General features: G+C 42.3%; 1 protein-coding gene across 8 annotated transcripts in view; it reads left to right on the top strand.

Moving 5' to 3' along the window:
* Positions 1–369: 369 nt before the first annotated feature.
* The window catches only part of anks6 (ankyrin repeat and sterile alpha motif domain containing 6), a 27160-nt gene continuing 9593 nt past the window's right edge, over positions 370–17936 (top strand). For 7 of the 8 annotated variants that reach the window (XR_013193046.1, XR_013193045.1, XR_013193048.1 and 4 more), the window contains exons 1-6: positions 376–776; positions 2742–3247; positions 4982–5026; positions 13838–14042; positions 17228–17334; positions 17548–17687. Coding sequence is in view for 5 of the 8 variants with exons in the window: in XM_077199254.1 (XP_077055369.1) it covers positions 538–776; positions 2742–3247; positions 4982–5026; positions 13838–14042; positions 17228–17334; positions 17548–17687 (1242 nt within the window). In the remaining 3 variants the exon portion in view is untranslated. Of the gene's footprint in view, positions 777–2741; positions 3248–4981; positions 5027–13837; positions 14043–17227; positions 17335–17547; positions 17688–17936 lie in introns of all 8 variants that reach the window. The other variant, XM_077199247.1, reaches the window with a different exon arrangement.

Here is a 17936-nt window from a genome sequence, read left to right as displayed (position 1 = left end):
TGGTCAAAGGATATTGATCATTTATTATTATATATGCATCATAGACACAAATTCTCTGCTTTTCTGGAGCTGGTCAATCCTCCAGTTTTATAACGTAACTTCAGTTTTAAAATGTGTGTATAATAAAAAAAAAGGTCTTTAATTGGCCTGATTAGCCAAAATAAGCCCTATCAATGAGTAAAACGCCTCATATTTTACAGACGCATCTGCATAAAGATTTGCAAATGCAGGAGCTTGATTTTGTCCATGGGAACTGATGGGATGGCTGGAGAATGCTGATGTCATGTGACGCTTCATGTCTGACCAGCAGGTGTCGCAATGCTGATGTCATGTGACGCTTCATGTCTGACCAGCAGGTGTCGCAATGCTGATGTCACGTGACTCGGTTTTCCTTTTGCTTTTCCACTGGGATCCCAGAGGAAGCGTCTGTGCGCGTGCGCAGGAACTCCAGCAGCTGAACTGAAGAAGTTTCTGTTTGCGTGCTCACGTGTGTGTGTGTGTGTTTAGACTGTGTATCTTCGCGGTTCGGGTTCGGGCATGAGTGTGGGTCTGTGGTTCCGACTGTGTGACGAGGGCGACCTGGAGAGCGCGCGGCGCGTGCTGGAGGATCCGGGTGGGCGCGCGCATGTGGACGGGACCGATGACGAGGGAAACACGGCGCTGATGCTCGCGGCCGCCGGCGGGCACGAGCCCCTGGTCCGGTTCCTGCTCAGGAAAGGCGCGTCAGTGGACCTTCGGAACCAGCACGGCTGGACCCCGCTCATGCAGGCCGCCAGGTGCAGATCCATAGTCATATTCATCATCATAACCATAAACATGATGCTAACAACTCCAGATTCACTCCTGCTCAGATCTGAGGAGATAACTCAATATAGGCTTCGTTTATTTAAGATGATCAGCTGTGATCATGTGACAATCATCATTCTGTCATCATTGATTCATGTGGAACATAAAAGAGCATATTTTGGGAAATTACTGCTATTTGTTGTTGATTTTTTTAGTCTTTTAATAATATCATGGGACTCCATCCTAAAGACACCAGTGTATCTCAGTTATACTGAGAGTCAGTAATTACTCTCCCTCATGTTGTTCAACCCCGTAAGACATTCGTTCATCTTCAGAAACATAAAATCTGAGAGCTGTCTCACTCCTCCATAGGCTTAGGTAATTGAAACTTGCCGGCTCAGAAAAGTTAGTAAAGACATTGTTAAAATAGTCCGAGTGACTACAGTGGCTCAACCTTACGTTTATCAAGCGACGAGAATACTTTTTGTGCGTAAACCCCCCCCAAAATTAACGGCTTTATTCAACTATTATTTTTCTTCTGTGTGGCCTTCGAGTGAGTTCACGACACATGCGCGAGAACTGAGATGATGACGCACACAAAAAAAACGTTTTGCGAACAAACATTATTCTCGTCGCTTGATTAACGTAAGGTTGAGCCACTGTAGTCACTCGGAGTATTTGAACAATGTCTTTAATAACTTTTCTGGGCCGGCAGAATGAAATTGCCTAGAAGCCTATAGAGGAGTGAATCAGCTCTCAGATCTCATCAAGAATATCTTAATTTGTGTCCCGAAGTTGAACGAAAGTGTTTGGCGCTTGAACAACATGAGGGAGAGTAATTACAGGTTTGATGACAGGTTTTTCATTTTTGGGGGAACTATCCCTTTAATATTACAAATGTGTGGTGTAAAATTGGCAAATATTTAGTTTCATCATTACTTTTTTACACACTATAAAACTATACTGTTATATGTATTATTTATTTAAATCAAACAACTAATGTACTTACATTAGTTTTATTTTTGTCAGATTTTTAGTTACTTTTATATTATTTTTTTATTATGTATTTATTATTAAAAAAATTCAGTGTTTTTCTCTAAACTTTTCCTCTGTTTTATGTTACGCAGAAGAAAAAAAGTCATACAGGTCTGGATGGAAATGAATAAATGATGACAGATTAATTTTGGATCAACTGTCTCTTTCATATCATATTTATTCTTAATTTTTACCAGCTGTCGTTTAGTGCTTGATGAATCTGGCTTATTAAACTAGAAGATAATGACTGATTAGCATTCTGTTTGTTATTGCGTTGTTTACAGCTGTGATAAACTGTGACTCACTGTACAGAGTAATGAGAATGTAAATTTTATTCTCAGGCCCTGTCCGCACTAATACGTTTTCGTTTGAAAACGCATCTTTTTTGCTCTGTTTCTCTCCGCCACACTGAGACGCCGTTTTTATTAATGAAAACAGCTTTTTGAAAACGCTCTCTAAAGTGGATAAATTTGTAAACGCTGTTTCGTGTTGTAGTGTGGACTGTCAAAACTGAGGACTTTAAAACCGATGACGTAAGTTTAGTCATGTGACGCATATTGAACCAATAGATATTGATGTTTATAGTGGGATTGTGCCTGTTATGTGCGGTTTACTTTCACACAGCTGCTTAAATATGTGACTCACACACTCTTCACATCACAGTCCTGCACAGAGGACAGAAAATTTACTCACATTTGCTAAACATGAGAGGAACATATAATGCTGATTGAGAGCGACCTGGACCATCCGTGAATGATGAGATATTTTGCAATAAAATGATCCTGTCAGAGGAATTGCTCGATAACTTTATTATTTATTTTTCCGTCTGTATCATCTCAGTGAGGTCTAGACGTAGCCTCAGTGTGTAACACGACTGATTGAAACGCAGACGTCTGCATGTGTCTTTGTGCTTTCCGCAGGTTTGGTCATGTGACCGTGGCTCACCTCCTGCTGGAGAACGGTGCCGAGATCAACGGTCGGAACCGTCTGGGCGCTAGCGTCCTCACCATAGCGGCCCGAGGGGGTCACACTCAGCTAGCCAAACTCCTGCTGGAGAACGGCGCCTTCGTGGATGACCTGGACCACCTGTGTGCGGCCGAGGGCAGCGGGGTCAGCGGGGTCACCGGCAGGAGCTTCCTGGAGGTCACGGCTCTGCTAGCCGCTGCTCAACACGGGCACGAGTCTGCGGTCCGGCTGCTGCTGGACTGGGGCGCTGACGTTAGCTTCACACAGAAGAGCACGGGCTGGAGCGCGCTGATGCTAGCGGCGGCTGGCGGGAGGCTAAGCGTCACACAGCAGCTGGTGGAGCGAGGAGCCGACCCTGACCAGATCAACGTGCTGGGCAAGACTGCCTTCGAGCTGGCGCTACGGCACAGAGAGGTCAAGGGTTACCTGGACCCCATCACCACCGTCCGCCCGCAGCCAGGTGAACTTCTCACACGCTTCAGCTAAAGCTAAAGCTAACCCTTCATCTAGAGCTAACCCTAACCCTTCAGCTAAAGCTAACCCTAACCCTTCAGCTAGAGCTAACCCTGACCCAGGACGAAGCATTAGGAACTCAATACAGGATGGTGGCGGCCTTTAAGAGGGAAAGGAGTCTTCAGAACATGTTGGTTCACAGTAAACCGGGGCCAATAAACAAAAATTCCAACCAGAACTCAGGGGACGATTGTAAGAGAAGGACAAACGGGAGTTTACAGGATTACACAGTCCGTCCCCTTGAATAGGAAAAATTGTGTGTATATTATCAGATGCTCTCGATGCGGGGTGAGAGATGTGGGTGAAACCAGTAACTCCATCCTCACCAGACTGCGGGCACCCATAGGGCATACGTCACAAGGGGCACATAGTACCTCATTTTGAGAGGCATGGGATCCAGAATCTGAAAATTGGAACACAACCCAGAGTGGGTGAAGAGGGATAGGTTGAGAAGGGGGAATGTTTGGATCAGGAGGCTGGGCACAATGTTCCCCAAGGGGTTGAATGTGGTAAACCATTTAGGGGCATCAAAGTATCAATAAAGTATGGTGAAACAATCTTAAGTTGGTGTAATTATTGAGAGTGGTCCTTTCCAAAAACAAGAGGCAATAATGGGAGTGGAGTGGATACAAAAAAGGGGGCAAGGGAAGGACAGGTCGGATGGGACAATGGGTGGTTGGTAACGGGAAGGCCAGGGTTCGAAACCAGAATCAAATCAATTTTTTATGTGTTGGATAAAACCAAGTGGGTAGATTATGGGTTAGGCGGGGGGAGTAGGGAAATCTGAGTTGTAAGAAAATAGAGTTTATAAACTTAGGGAGAATTAGACATAGTTGGAAGTAGATGGAAAGGCTGGATGGTGTAGGGGTTAATGAGAGGGGAAGGGTAACAAGAGACCGGGGTTTGTGTCCCCCTTAAAAAAAAAAAAAATTCCAGATGAAGGATTGATGAGATTAGTAGGTCGGTGAGTAGGCGGGGTGGTTTTGGATAGATAAAGTGGTGAAAACAAATAGAATAGGTGTGAATAAGTGCACTGTATGCACTGCAAGTATAGTATTGTACTGAATATTGTATGGTCTGTATATGCAGCACTTGCCCACTGTGGAAATACGTTGACCCAACTGCAAAAGCCAAAAAGGTTACAGTTAAAAACTCTAAATGAAAAGCATGTTACCGTCACTCAGAAGAGTTGTGCAACTGCAGAATTACAGTCAGTCTGAGAGATTTTATTCTGCTTCAGCTACATGTCTTCATGTTGAGTTTCTCCACATCTCAGACACTGATCTCTGCAGGAGAAGAGAAAGAACCCTACATTTTTTACAATAATTTGACAACTATGGGACACCGTTTTTCTTTGTTTTTCACAACTGAGAAAAGCTCATGAATGATCCTGGTAAATGTGTTGGTAAAGGGCCCATTCCTATATTTTGCCTGGGCTCCCAAATCACTAAATCCGCCCGTCCTCCAGTATCCTTCAAAAATAGCTTCAGATTTTGTAGGCTTTGTTTTTATTTGTTTATTTTTAAAATATTTAATTTCTGTTATTATCCACCGACGTGCTTCTGTTTCTGAGCCGGGCTGGTTAGTGTTGCTTTAGCTGTTGTTCTTCTCAAACTATTAATATGAAACAAGCTTCTATTTTCACCTGATTTCATGCTTGTGTTTCTTTAATGCTCAACAGATGATGAGAAGAAACGGCCTGATGTATTCCATGCGCTGAAGTTAGGTGAGTTTAAAGATTAAAAAAAAAGGTCTACGCTGATCATTTTATTACAGTTGTACATAATATAAAGTATTTTATTCACATGAATCTTATTGTACATGAAGTTATTGTAAATATATACAGTGTATATCGGGGTTTGTCCTGGCTCAAAACGAGGTGGAGGTGGTAAAATCCTGATCATGGCTGAAGAAAACACCTTTTACAAGGGCATATTTTAGGTATTTTAACAATAAGGTAATTGGATTGTTATTTTGAGCACGCTATCATATACTGCCGGGCTATTCAATTGGCGGCCCGCGGGCCAGGTCCGGCCCGCCAATCATCTCCATATGGCCCGAGGCCACCCCAACCTCCCTCCTCTTCTTTTCCTGGCGGTGCGGCTAAATTTGGTTAGATATGCGCGAGACCGCAGTGGCGCCTTCAGCTGTAGCTATACGCACTGTGTGTGTACCATGGGCGTTCCGATTGACCTGAGGAAAACTTTTTTCAGTCCGAATATTTCAGCAGTTATTATGTGTGTGTTCCGTATTTCTGTCGACTGAACCAGCGCAGCAGAATTCTCTCTGCACACGACTGGCCCACCAGACTAGCGTATTGCTCCACTTCTTTCTCGTCGTTCGAACCCTTCCGATCAATCATTCCTGGTTTAATCATTTGGTTCGATTATTTCCTTTCCATGAAAAGACCAAACGCGCTTGCATAACGGTCTGAAACGATTCGGATTCGTTCGGACCGTTCTGTCATTGAATCATCTGAAGCTGTTTCTCGGTCAGTAAGAACAAATAGCGCTGTTTTCAGCTGTTTCACTAGTTTCACTAGTTTACTTTGAACTACGCAGCACGGCCCAGTGGATAACGGAACGCAAGCTCAAAGGAGTTGTTTACTCCCGGTCCCGGACACTATTATTAAACATTGCTGCGACATCCAGTGAGAAGCGTTTCAATCTGACACATCTCTCTGTTACAAACCAAAAATCACTCAATGATTTTAACTTTTAAATCGGATGAAACAGCCTCAACATTCCCAACACGACTGATGAGGTAAATAGCAGAAACATTCCATGAACGAAGTTAGAAGACTAAATCCCCAATCACCACCCTTACAAACATTTACCATGAATGTACTGTAGTAATTTACCATGGTTTGGGGAGAAATGTGGAATATTTATATTGAATACTATGTTATAGTCATTTATATTGCATTAGATTTATTAGGGGGCTAGAGAAATGTATAATTAATTGTGTCTATAGTTTTTACCTGTTTAGGCATTTTTTATACAGTGGTAGTTAGTGAGTAGCCATGCATGGTTTTACCTATGGTTACGAAGTCTCACTGTCAGAATATTTTAATTTATAAATATATATTAATAAAATAATTCTAACGAATAGAATATATGATCTTGTATAATTCATATATTTGTACATAGCTGTAAATAAGTTATTTATTATGGTCTGATAAATCTGCATACTGTTGGCTACCACATTTCCAAGTAAATAGCCTAGAATACTTTTATGTTTACTTTAGCTTACTTATTGATACTGTTATGTTTCAATAAATAAGCTAAACCCATCGGCCCACCTCAACTTTTCGATTTAATAATCGGGCCCTCGAATTAAACTAATTGAATAGCCCTGATATACTGTGTTCCCACAGGATTTGAAACTGGTGGCTGGACGTTGGTCCTGCTAGGGGGGTCAGGGGTCGAGCTCCCCTGTAAGAACATTTTGTATATTTTAAAGATAAATTCATTAATCTGGTGCAAAATTAAGAGCTCCAACCAATGTTCAGTGTGCAAATTAAACAGGGAAAAAGTCTGTGCATTGACTTGTACCTGAACTTTATAGGGGACTCAAGGGCTTGTGCGCTAGAGATATGCAGATCAGCTCTAACTTCACCTGAATTCTTTGTCAAAATTACTGTTCTTTAATAGCCTAAACACAGGCTTTACTCCCTTCAAACTTAAATAATCTCTGTTTCATTGCATTATTGTTGGAAAACACTTACCTAACGTTAAGCTTGTTTTAGTTAAAGTTGTTAAGTTATAAAGCAATCTCATGTAGGGCTGTAGATGGAGTGATTCTGTAGGGTTAATGATCTCAGAGCTGTAGATGGAGTGATTCCGTAGGGTTAATGATCTCAGAGCTGTAGATGGAGTGATTCTGTAGGGGTTAATGATCTCAGAGCTGTAGATGGAGTGATTCCGTAGGGTTAATGATCTCAGAGCTGTAGATGGAGTGATTCCGTAGGGTTAATGATCTCAGAGCTGTAGATGGAGTGATTCTGTAGGGGTTAATGATCTCAGAGCTGTAGATGGAGTGATTCTGTAGGGGTTAATGATCTCTGAGCTGTAGATGGAGTGATTCTGTAGGGTTAATGATCTCAGAGCTGTAGATGGAGTGATTCCGTAGGGTTAATGATCTCAGAGCTGTAGATGGAGTGATTCTGTAGGGGTTAATGATCTCAGAGCTGTAGATGGAGTGATTCTGTAGGGGTTAATGATCTCTGAGCTGTAGATGGAGTGATTCTGTAGGGTTAATGATCTCAGAGCTGTAGATGGAGTGATTCCGTAGGGTTAATGATCTCAGAGCTGTAGATGGAGTGATTCCGTAGGGTTAATGATCTCAGAGCTGTAGATGGAGTGATTCTGTAGGGGTTAATGATCTCAGAGCTGTAGATGGAGTGATTCTGTAGGGGTTAATGATCTCTGAGCTGTAGATGGAGTGATTCTGTAGGGTTAATGATCTCAGAGCTGTAGAAGGAGTGATTCTGTAGGGGTTAATGATCTCTGAGCTGTAGATGGAGTGATTCTGTAGGGGTTAATGATCTCAGAGCTGTAGAAGGAGTGATTCTGTAGGGGTTAATGATCTCAGAGCTGTAGAAGGAGTGATTCTGTAGGGGTTAATGATCTCAGAGCTGTAGAAGGAGTGATTCTGTAGGGGTTAATGATCTCAGAGCTGTAGATAGAGTGATTCTGTAGGGTTAATGATCTCAGAGCTGTAGAAGGAGTGATTCTGTAGGGGTTAATGATCTCAGAGCTGTAGATGGAGTGATTCTGTAGAGGTTAATGATCTCAGAGCTGTAGATGGAGTGATTCTGTAGGGGTTAATGATCTCAGAGCTGTAGATGGAGTGATTCTGTAGGGGTTAATGATCTCAGAGCTGTAGATGGAGTGATTCTGTAGGGGTTAATGATCTCAGAGCTGTAGATGGAGTGATTCTGTAGGGGTTAATCATCTCAGAGCTGTAGAAGGAGTGATTCTGTAGGGGTTAATGATCTCAGAGCTGTAGATGGAGTGATTCTGTAGGGTTAATGATCTCAGAGCTGTAGACGGAGTGATTATGTAGGGGTTAATGATCTCAGAGCTGTAGATGGAGTGATTCTGTAGGGTTAATGATCTCAGAGCTGAATGAGTGATTCTGTAGGGTTAATGATCTCAGAGCTGTAGATGGAGTGATTCTGTAGGGGTTAATGATCTCAGAGCTGTAGAAGGAGTGATTCTGTAGGGTTAATGATCTCAGAGCTGTAGATGGAGTGATTCTGTAAGGTTAATGATCTCAGAACTGTAGATTGCGTGATTGTATAGGGTTAATGATCTCAGAGCTGTAGATGGAGTGATTCTGTAGGGTTAATGATCTCAGAGCTGTAGATGGAGTGATTCTGTAGGGGTTAATGATCTCTGAGCTGTAGAAGGAATGATTCTGTTGGGGTTAATGATCTCAGAGCTGTAGAAGGAGTGATTCTGTAGGGGTTAATGATCTCAGAGCTGTAGATGGAGTGATTCTGTAGGGTTAATGATCTCAGAGCTGTAGAAGGAGTGATCGTGAATGGGTTAATGATCTCAGATCTGTAGATGGAGTGATTCTGTAGGGATTAAGGATCTCAGAGCTGTAGATGGAGTGATTATGTAGGGTTAATGATCTCAGAGCTGTAGGAGTGATTCTGTAGGGTTAATGATCTCAGAGCTGTAGAAGGAGTGATTCTGTAGGGGTTAATGATCTCAGAGCTGTAGATGGAGTGATTCTGTAGGGGTTAATGATTTCAGAGCTGTAGAAGGAGTGATTCTGTAGGGTTAATGATCTCAGAGCTGTAGATGGAGTGATTCTGTAAGGTTAATGATCTCAGAACTGTAGATTGCGTGATTGTATAGGGTTAATGATCTCAGAGCTGTAGATGGAGTGATTCTGCAGGGTTAATGATCTCAGAGCTGTAGATGGAGTGATTCTGTAGGGGTTAATGATCTCTGAGCTGTAGAAGGAATGATTCTGTTGGGGTTAATGATCTCAGAGCTGTAGAAGGAGTGATTCTGTAGGGGTTAATGATCTCAGAGCTGTAGATGGAGTGATTCTGTAGGGTTAATGATCTCAGAGCTGTAGAAGGAGTGATCGTGAATGGGTTAATGATCTCAGATCTGTAGATGGAGTGGTTCTGTAGGGATTAAGGATCTCAGAGCTGTAGATGGAGTGATTATGTAGGGTTAATGATCTCAGAGCTGTAGGAGTGATTCTGTAGGGTTAATGATCTCAGAGCTGTAGAAGGAGTGATTCTGTAGGGGTTAATGATCTCAGAGCTGTAGATGGAGTTATTTTGTAGGGGTTAATGATCTCAGAGCTGTAGAAGGAGTGATTCTGTAGGGGTTAATGATCTCAGAGCTGTAGAAGGAGTGATTCTGTAGGGTTAATGATCTCAGAGCTGTATGAGTGATTCTTTAGGGTTAATGATCTCAGAGCTGTAGAAAGAGTGATTCTGTAGGGTTAATGATCTCAGAGCTGTAGAAAGAGTTAATCTGTAGGGTTAATGATCTCAGAGCTGTAGATGGAGTGATTCTGTAGGGTTAATGATCTCAGAGCTGTAGATGGAGTGATTCTAAAGGGTTAATGATCTCAGAGCTGTAGATGGAGTGATTCTGTAGGGTTAATGATCTCAGCGCTGTAGATGGAGTGATTCTGTAGGGGTTAATGATCTCAGAGCTGTAGATGGTAGGGGTTAATGATCTCAGAGCTGTAGATGGAGTGATTCTGTAGGGGTTAATGATCTCAGAGCAGTAGATGGAGTGATTCTGTAGGGTTAATGATCTCAGCGCTGTAGATGGAGTGATTCTGTAGGGGTTAATGATCTCAGAGCTGTAGATGGTAGGGGTTAATGATCTCAAAGCTGTAGATAGAGTGATTCTGTAGGGGTTAATGATCTCAGAGCTGTAGAAGGAGTGATTCTGTAGGGGTTAATGATCTCAGAGCTGTAGAAGGAGTGATTCTGTAGGGTTAATGATCTCAGAGCTGTATGAGTGATTCTTTAGGGTTAATGATCTCAGAGCTGTAGAAGGAGTGATTCTGTAGGGTTAATGATCTCAGAGCTGTATGAGTGATTCTTTAGGGTTAATGATCTCAGAGCTGTAGAAAAAGTGATTCTGTAGGGTTAATGATCTCAGAGCTGTAGAAAGAGTTAATCTGTAGGGTTAATGATCTCAGAGCTGTAGATGGAGTGATTCTGTAGGGTTAATGATCTCAGAGCTGTAGATGGAGTGATTATATAGGGTTAATGATCTCAGAGCTGTAGATGGAGTGATTCTGTAGGGTTAATGATCTCAGAGCTGTAGATGGAGTGATTCTGTAGGGGTTAATGATCTCAGAGCTGTAGATGGTAGGGGTTAATGATCTCAGAGCTGTAGATGGAGTGATTCTGTAGGGGTTAATGATCTCAGAGCAGTAGATGGAGTGATTCTGTAGGGTTAATGATCTCAGCGCTGTAGATGGAGTGATTCTGTAGGGGTTAATGATCTCAGAGCTGTAGATGGTAGGGGTTAATGATCTCAAAGCTGTAGATGGAGTGATTCTGTAGGGTTAATGATCTCTGAGCTGTAGATGGAGTGATTATGTAGGGGTTAATGATCTCTGAGCTGTAGATGGTAGGGGTTAATGATCTCAGAGCTGTAGAAGGAGTGATTATGTGGGGGTTAATGATCTCTGAGCTGTAGATGGTAGGGGTTAATGATCTCAGAGCTGTAGAAGGAGTGATTCTGTAGGGGTTAATGATATCAGAGCTGTAGATGGTAGGGGTTAATGATCTCAGAGCTGTAGATGGTAGGGGTTAATGATCTCAGAGCTGTAGATGGTAGGGGTTAATGATCTCAGAGCTGTAGATGGTAGGGGTTAATGATCTCAAAGCTGTAGATGGAGTGATTCTGTAGGGTTAATGATCTCTGAGCTGTAGAAGGAGTTATTCTGTCGGGGTTAATGATCTCAGAGCTGTATACAATACAATACAATTTTATTTGTAAAGCACATTTAAAACAACCGAGGTTAGCCAAAGTGCTGAACATAATTTCAGACAAATTATAAACACATGACATGAGCACAAAGCACAGTTAAACAAGTGACAAACTAAATGAATATATAAAATGCATTAATTAACTCTCAGGCTGATTTAAAAGCCAATGAATAATAGTGAGTTTTAAGTTGTGATTTAAAAATGTCAAGGCTGGGAGCTACTCTGATACGCATAGGCAGATCATTCCAAAGTCTCGGTGCCACGACTGAAAATGCTCGATCTCCCCTATTTTTAAGTCGTGTTCTAGGAACAGATAAGAGTAGTTGGTCAGCGGACCTCAATGACCTCAAAGGAGCATGCATCTTCCGTAGATCATTTATGTAAGCTGGTGCTTGACCATGAAGAGATTTAAAAACAAACAATAAAATCTTAAACTGTATTCTGAAACAAACTGGTAGCCAATGAAGAGAGGCAAGAACAGGCATAATGTGCTCTCGTTTACGGGTTCCTGTAAGGAGTCGAGCGGCAGCATTCTGAACTATTTGCAATCTAGAGAGAGAGGCCTGGTTTACTCCTATATATAAAGCATTACAATAATCCAGGCGAGTGGTGATAAACGCATGTATAACCCTCTCCAAATTTTTGAAAGATAAAAATGGCTTCAATTTTGTAAGTAGCCTAAGTTGAAAGAAACTAGCCTTAACAACAGAGTTTATCTATTTCTCTAGGTGTAGATCACTATCCAACTTTACACCAAGGTTCGTTACCATAGACTTGACGTAGGGCGTCAGGGGTCCCAGGTCTAATTTGGAGGTGCTAGTAGAACTGCTAGGTCTAAAAATCATAATTTCAGTTTTACTTTCATTAAAATGTAAAGCGTTTAAAGCCATCCATGCTTTAATGTCATAAAAACAATCTAACAGCCTTTTTATCGAATCCTCACCGTTACTTTTTATAGGCAGATAGATTTGTAGATCATCTGCGTAAAGATGGAAACTAATATTATGCTTCTTTAAGATGGATCCTAAAGGAAGCAAGTAAAGGGAGAAGAGAATCGGTCCCAAAATAGAGCCCTGCGGTACTCCACATGTCACTGGTGCTGCTGGTGAAGTAGAGCCCCCGTATCCAACTTTAAACACTCTCTCTGAGAGATATGATCTAAACCATTTTAATACAGTACCTTTCATTCCCACGCTGTGCTCGAGACGCGAGAAAAGAATACTGTGGTCAACCGTATCAAATGCTGCTGTGAGATCTAAAAGCATCAGAATTGCGGAATCTCCGGAATCTGTTGAAATCAAAAGATCGTTAAAAACTTTTATAAGTGCAGTCTCTGTGCTATGAAGTGCACTAAAACCAGACTGGAACACCTCAAGAATACCATGCAGATCTAAATAGGCTTGTAACTGCACTAGGACTGCCTTCTCTAAAATTTTGGACACAAAAGGAAGTTTAGAAATCGGGCGATAATTTGAAAGAACTGAAATGTCCAGATTTTGTTTTTTGATAAGGGGCTGCACCACAGCCTCTTTAAAACAAAGTGGTACATAACCAGAAGTAAGACTACTGTTTATGATTGCTTGAATGTTTGGTCCAATAGTGTTCCATACCTCTTTAAAAATACATGGTGGGATGATATCACTGGGACAGATTGAAGGTTTTAAATGTGTAACAATATCATTAAGGGCCAAGACGGAAACAGGCTCAAACTCAATGAGGACTGCAGCACACTCTATGGAAATGGAAGGATCAAAGGTTGGAGGTGAAATGCTAGCTCTAATAGTGGTAATCTTTTCCACAAAAAAGTGGAGGAATTTTTCACAGGCCAAAGTAGATTCTTCCTGCATTATATATTGGGGGGTATGAAGAACAGAATTAATTGTTCTAAAAAGAACATGAGGTTTATGGCCATTTTTATCGATAACATCGGAGAGGTATTTAGCCTTTTCAGTTTTAACAATTCTCTGATAATTACGCCAACAATCCTTTAGGATATCATAAAAAACTTGCAATTTATGTTTTTTCCATTGGCGTTCAACTTTCCTACACTTTTGCCTAGCCGCTCGAGTTAAGTCATTAATCCATGGTTCAGAATTAGGTTTGGAGCCCCTGGGCTTTAGTGGTGCAATTTTATCAAGAATATTTATACAAGTGGATGAAAAACAGGAAATGAGCTCATCTGTACATAGGAAAGCAGATGACTCTATAGTCTCTGTAACATTACTAAATGCTTTGGAAAATTTTGCAGCAGTAGCAGGTTTAATCATCCTGCGGATACGAGGTGGAGCAGATTGCTTAACAGTATTGTTTGGAAGGGAAACATCAAATAAAATTGGTGCATGGTCAGAAAAAACAGCCTTTTGTATCTCAATATTTAAAATAGGCAAACTGCATGACAAGACAAGATCTAATGTGTGGCCATGAATCTGTGTTGGACCACTTACGAACTGTGTAAGGTTAAAAGAATCGATTAGTTTTAAAAAATCTTTAGCCAACAGATTCGTGAGACAGCATACAATGATGATCTCAGAGTGTCTTTAATGATCTCAGGGAACGCTCAGCTGGTGAAGGAGATCGTGGAGGAGGACCCGGGGCAGGTGAACGCCCTGAACGCTGACGGAGCGTCTCCGCTGATGATGGCGGCTGTGAGTGGGCAGCTGGAGCTGGTGCAAATGCTGGTGGAGAAACAGGCTCACGTGGACCAACGGGACTCAGTGCACGGATGGACGGCGCTCATGCAGGCCACATACCACGGGTCAGCACACACACCCTTACACGCGTACCACGGGTCAGCACACACACCCTTACACATGTACTACGGGTCAGCACACAGCTTTTTTTTTGTTTTTACGTGGATTGAAATTAAGCTCTTTTGCATTCTAAATATCTATACAGTTTGGATAATTACGAATCGGTTATATATATATATATATACACACACACACATATATATATATATATATATATATATATATATATATATATATATATATTTACACATATATTTAATCAAGGACATTTACATTTATTCATTTAGCAGCCGCTTTTATCCAAAGCGACTTACAAATGAGAACAATAGAAGCAGTTAAACTAACAGTAGGACAACAATACGTAAGTGCTATGACCACTCGGTTTAATTTAAGTTTTAAAATTAAAGTTTTTATTTAATTTTTTTATTTTATAGTAGAATAGAAGAGAAGAGAAAGTGTTAGTATTACTGGATCAAGTGCTGTCGAAAAAGATACGTCTTCAGCAGTTTCTTGAAAGTGGCGACTGACTCAGAAGCTCTGGTTGGGTTAGGCAGATCATTCCTCCAACAGGGAACAGTCATAGTAAAGGTCCGAGAAAGAGATTTTGTGCCTCTTTGAGATGGTACCACAAGACGACATTCGTTAGCAGAGCGTAAGTTTCTGGATGGTACATAAGTCTGAAGTAATGAGTTTAGGTAAGAGGGAGCAGTGCCAGTGGTTGTTCTGTAGGCAAACGTCAGTGACTTTAATTTAATGCGAGTTTAATTTAACTGGCAACCAGTGCAATTTTGTGAGGAGAGAAGTGACGTGTGCTCTCTTTGGCTCATTAAAGACTACTCTGGCTGCACTATTCTGGATCAATTGTAGAGGTTTGACAGAGCAAGCTGGAAGACCAGCCAGGAGAGCATTACAATAGTCCAGTCTGGATAAAACAAGTGCTTGGACAAGGAGTTGTGTAGCATGCTCTGTAAGGAAGGGCCTGATCCTCCTAATGTTGTGCAAGGCAAATCTGCAGGACCGGGCAGTTCTAGCAATGTGGTCTGTGAAGTTTAACTGATCATCAATTACAACCCCAAGGTTCCTAGCTGACCTTGATGGAGTTATGGATGATGAGCCTAGCTGAATGGAGAAGTTGTGATGAAGTGTTGGGTTGTGATGAAGTAGCTCTGTCTTCGCAAGGTTTAGTTGAAGGTGGTGGTCCTTCATCCAGCCAGAAATGTCTGTCAGGCAGGCTGAGATACGAGCAGCTCCCGTCGGATCATCAGGCTGGAATGAGAGGTAGAGTTGTGTGTCATCAGCGTAGCAATAATAGGAAAAGCCATGTTTCTGAATCACAGATCCTAGTGATGTCACGTAGATAGAGAAGAGGAGTGGTCCAAGCACTGAGCCCTGAGGCACCCCAGTAGCTAGATGTTGGGTCTTAGATGCCACACCTCTCCACGACACCATACCTGAGAGGTAAGACTCGAAACCATTGGAGTGCAATTCCCGAGATGCCCTTCATCTTTAGGATTGACTGGAGGATCTGGTGGTTAACTGTGTCAAAAGCAGCAGACAGATCCAGCAGGATGAGGACTGAGGATTTGGAAGCTGCTCTTGCCAGTCTCAGAGCTTCAATTACTGAGAGCAGGGCAGTCTCAGTTGAGTGTCCGCTCTTGAAACCAGACTGATTGTTGTCCAAGAGGTTGTTCTGTGTAAGAAAGGAGGAGATCTGTTTGAAAACAACTCGTTCAAGTGTTTTCGCGACGAATGGAAGAAGAGATACCGGTCTGTAACTTGCTAGATGTGCTGGATTTAGAGTGGGTTTCTTAAGCAGTGGGGTTACTCGAGCCTGCTTAAAAGCTGTGGGAAAGTTACCAGTGTGAAGAGAGGTGTTTATGATGTGTCTGAGTGCGGGTACAACTGAGGAAGAAATGGCTTGAAGTAGATTAGTGGGGATAGGATCAAGCGGACAGGTGGTAGGGCGATTGGAAAGGAGGAGTTTAGAGACTTCTGCCTCTGAAAGTAGAGAGAAGGAGGCTAGAATGTGTGCGTTTGCTGGTAAAATGTTTGTGGTTTGGTAAATTGGCCGCTGATGGGTGTTGTTTTATCTATGAAGAATGTGGCAAAATCGTCAGCTGTTAGGGTTGATGAAGGAGGAGGAGGGTTGAGAAGAGAGAAGGTTTTGAAAAGCATGCGAGAGTCAGAAGAATTGATAATTTTTTTGTGATAGTAAGTCATTTTAGCAGTAGAGATATTAGCAGAGAAGGAAGAAAGGAGGGATTGATAAAGACCCAGGTCTGTAGGATCTTTCGATTTGCACCACTTCATCTCTGAACCCCTGAGTTTAGTACTATGTGCATGAAGAATAACAGATAACCAGGGGGCAGAGGGAGTGGTGCGGGCTGGCCTGGAGGAAAGGGGACAGAAGTTGTCCAAGCAGGAGGTTAAAGTGTAGAAGAGAGTATCAGTTGCACTGTTAGTATCTAGTGTTGACCTTAAATTATATGTTTATCTCTGTAAAGCTGCTTTGAAACAATCTGCATTGTTAAAAGCGCTATATAAATGAGGATGACTTGACTTGACTTGACTTGACTTGACTTTAGAGCTGATCCGGTGGAGGAAGTGTGGATGAGACCAAAGAGCATACGCGAGAGGGTGAAAGTGAGCGTAGGTTCCGTCGAAAGGTGACCTGTGGAGGAGTGTGTGTTGTGTTCTGAGGCAGGTTGAGGTTGAGAGTGAGGAGGAAGTGATCTGAGGTGTGCAGTGGAGTGATCAGTGTATTGTCCGGGGAGCAGTAGCGCATGTAGATAAGATCGAGTTGGTTACCTGATTTGTGAGTTGCCACAGTAGATACTCGTTTGAGGTTGAATGAGGCAAGCAGGGTGTGGAAATCGGCAGCCTGAGGTTTTTCTAGGTGGATGTTGAAGTCTCCAAGAATTATGAGAGGAGTACCATCTTCAGTACCATTTATTTCACATCATAATCATTCTATTATTATCTCATCATATTATGTTGATCATATTATAAATATTTTTGTTTTTGTCAAAACCTGCATTATTTGAACTGTGAAGTTTATGTAGTTAATTCTGTCATTTTATGGTTCAGGATGTTCCCCGCCTCCCTTTGTTAATCAGTTTTATTTGTTTATGGTCTGGTATTTAAGGCCTTGAGTTTGAATCCTCCTTCGTGTTGTGCTTGTGTTCGTTAGGAATAAAGAAGTGGTGAAGTTTCTTCTGAATCAGGGCGCTGACGTCAACCTGAGAGCCAAGAACGGATACACGGCCTTTGACCTGGTCATGCTGTTGAACGACCCCGGTGAGCGAGTGTGTGTGTGTGTGTGTGTGTGTGTGTGTGTGTGTGTGTGTGTGAGTCTGACGCTGGTGTGTGTGTGTGTGTGTGTGTGTGTGTGTGTGTGTGTGTGAGTCTGACGCTGGTGTGTGTGTGTGTGTGTGTGTGTGTGTGTGTGTGTGTGTGTGTGTGTGTGTGTGTGTGTGAGTCTGACGCTGGTGTGTGTGTGTGTGTCCTCAGACACGGAGCTGGTGCGTCTGCTGGCGTCGGTGTGTATGCTGCTGGACAGAGACAAGAACAAACACAGAGGAACATCTCCTGCCAAGAGGAGGCCGTCCCTCAGTGTGGCGCTGCCACAGGATGATAGAGGCGGACTAAAGGTGACCTCTGACCTCTGACCCCTAAAGGATTGAGCATTCTGCTTTCATTGAGTGTGGACTTTTAGAAATGTGAAATTCGTAATATTTACTTGCTTTATTCATACCTGGCATTGAAATTGTTTGTGATTCGTGCGAATCTGAGGATGTCTGAAGGGAACGTTTCGATTGCATCTCTTCATCGTAGCTCTGTATGATGTTTATGAATGTGTTGAGTGGAAAACTGAGCGCGCACACACACACACACACTCA

Source organism: Siphateles boraxobius, unplaced genomic scaffold, assembly GCF_051911475.1.
Source record: "Siphateles boraxobius isolate OS27281-9 unplaced genomic scaffold, OSU_SipBor_1 112, whole genome shotgun sequence".
NCBI classification, from domain to species: Eukaryota; Metazoa; Chordata; class Actinopteri; order Cypriniformes; family Leuciscidae; genus Siphateles; species Siphateles boraxobius.
This window is presented reverse-complemented; position numbering and strand designations above follow the sequence as displayed.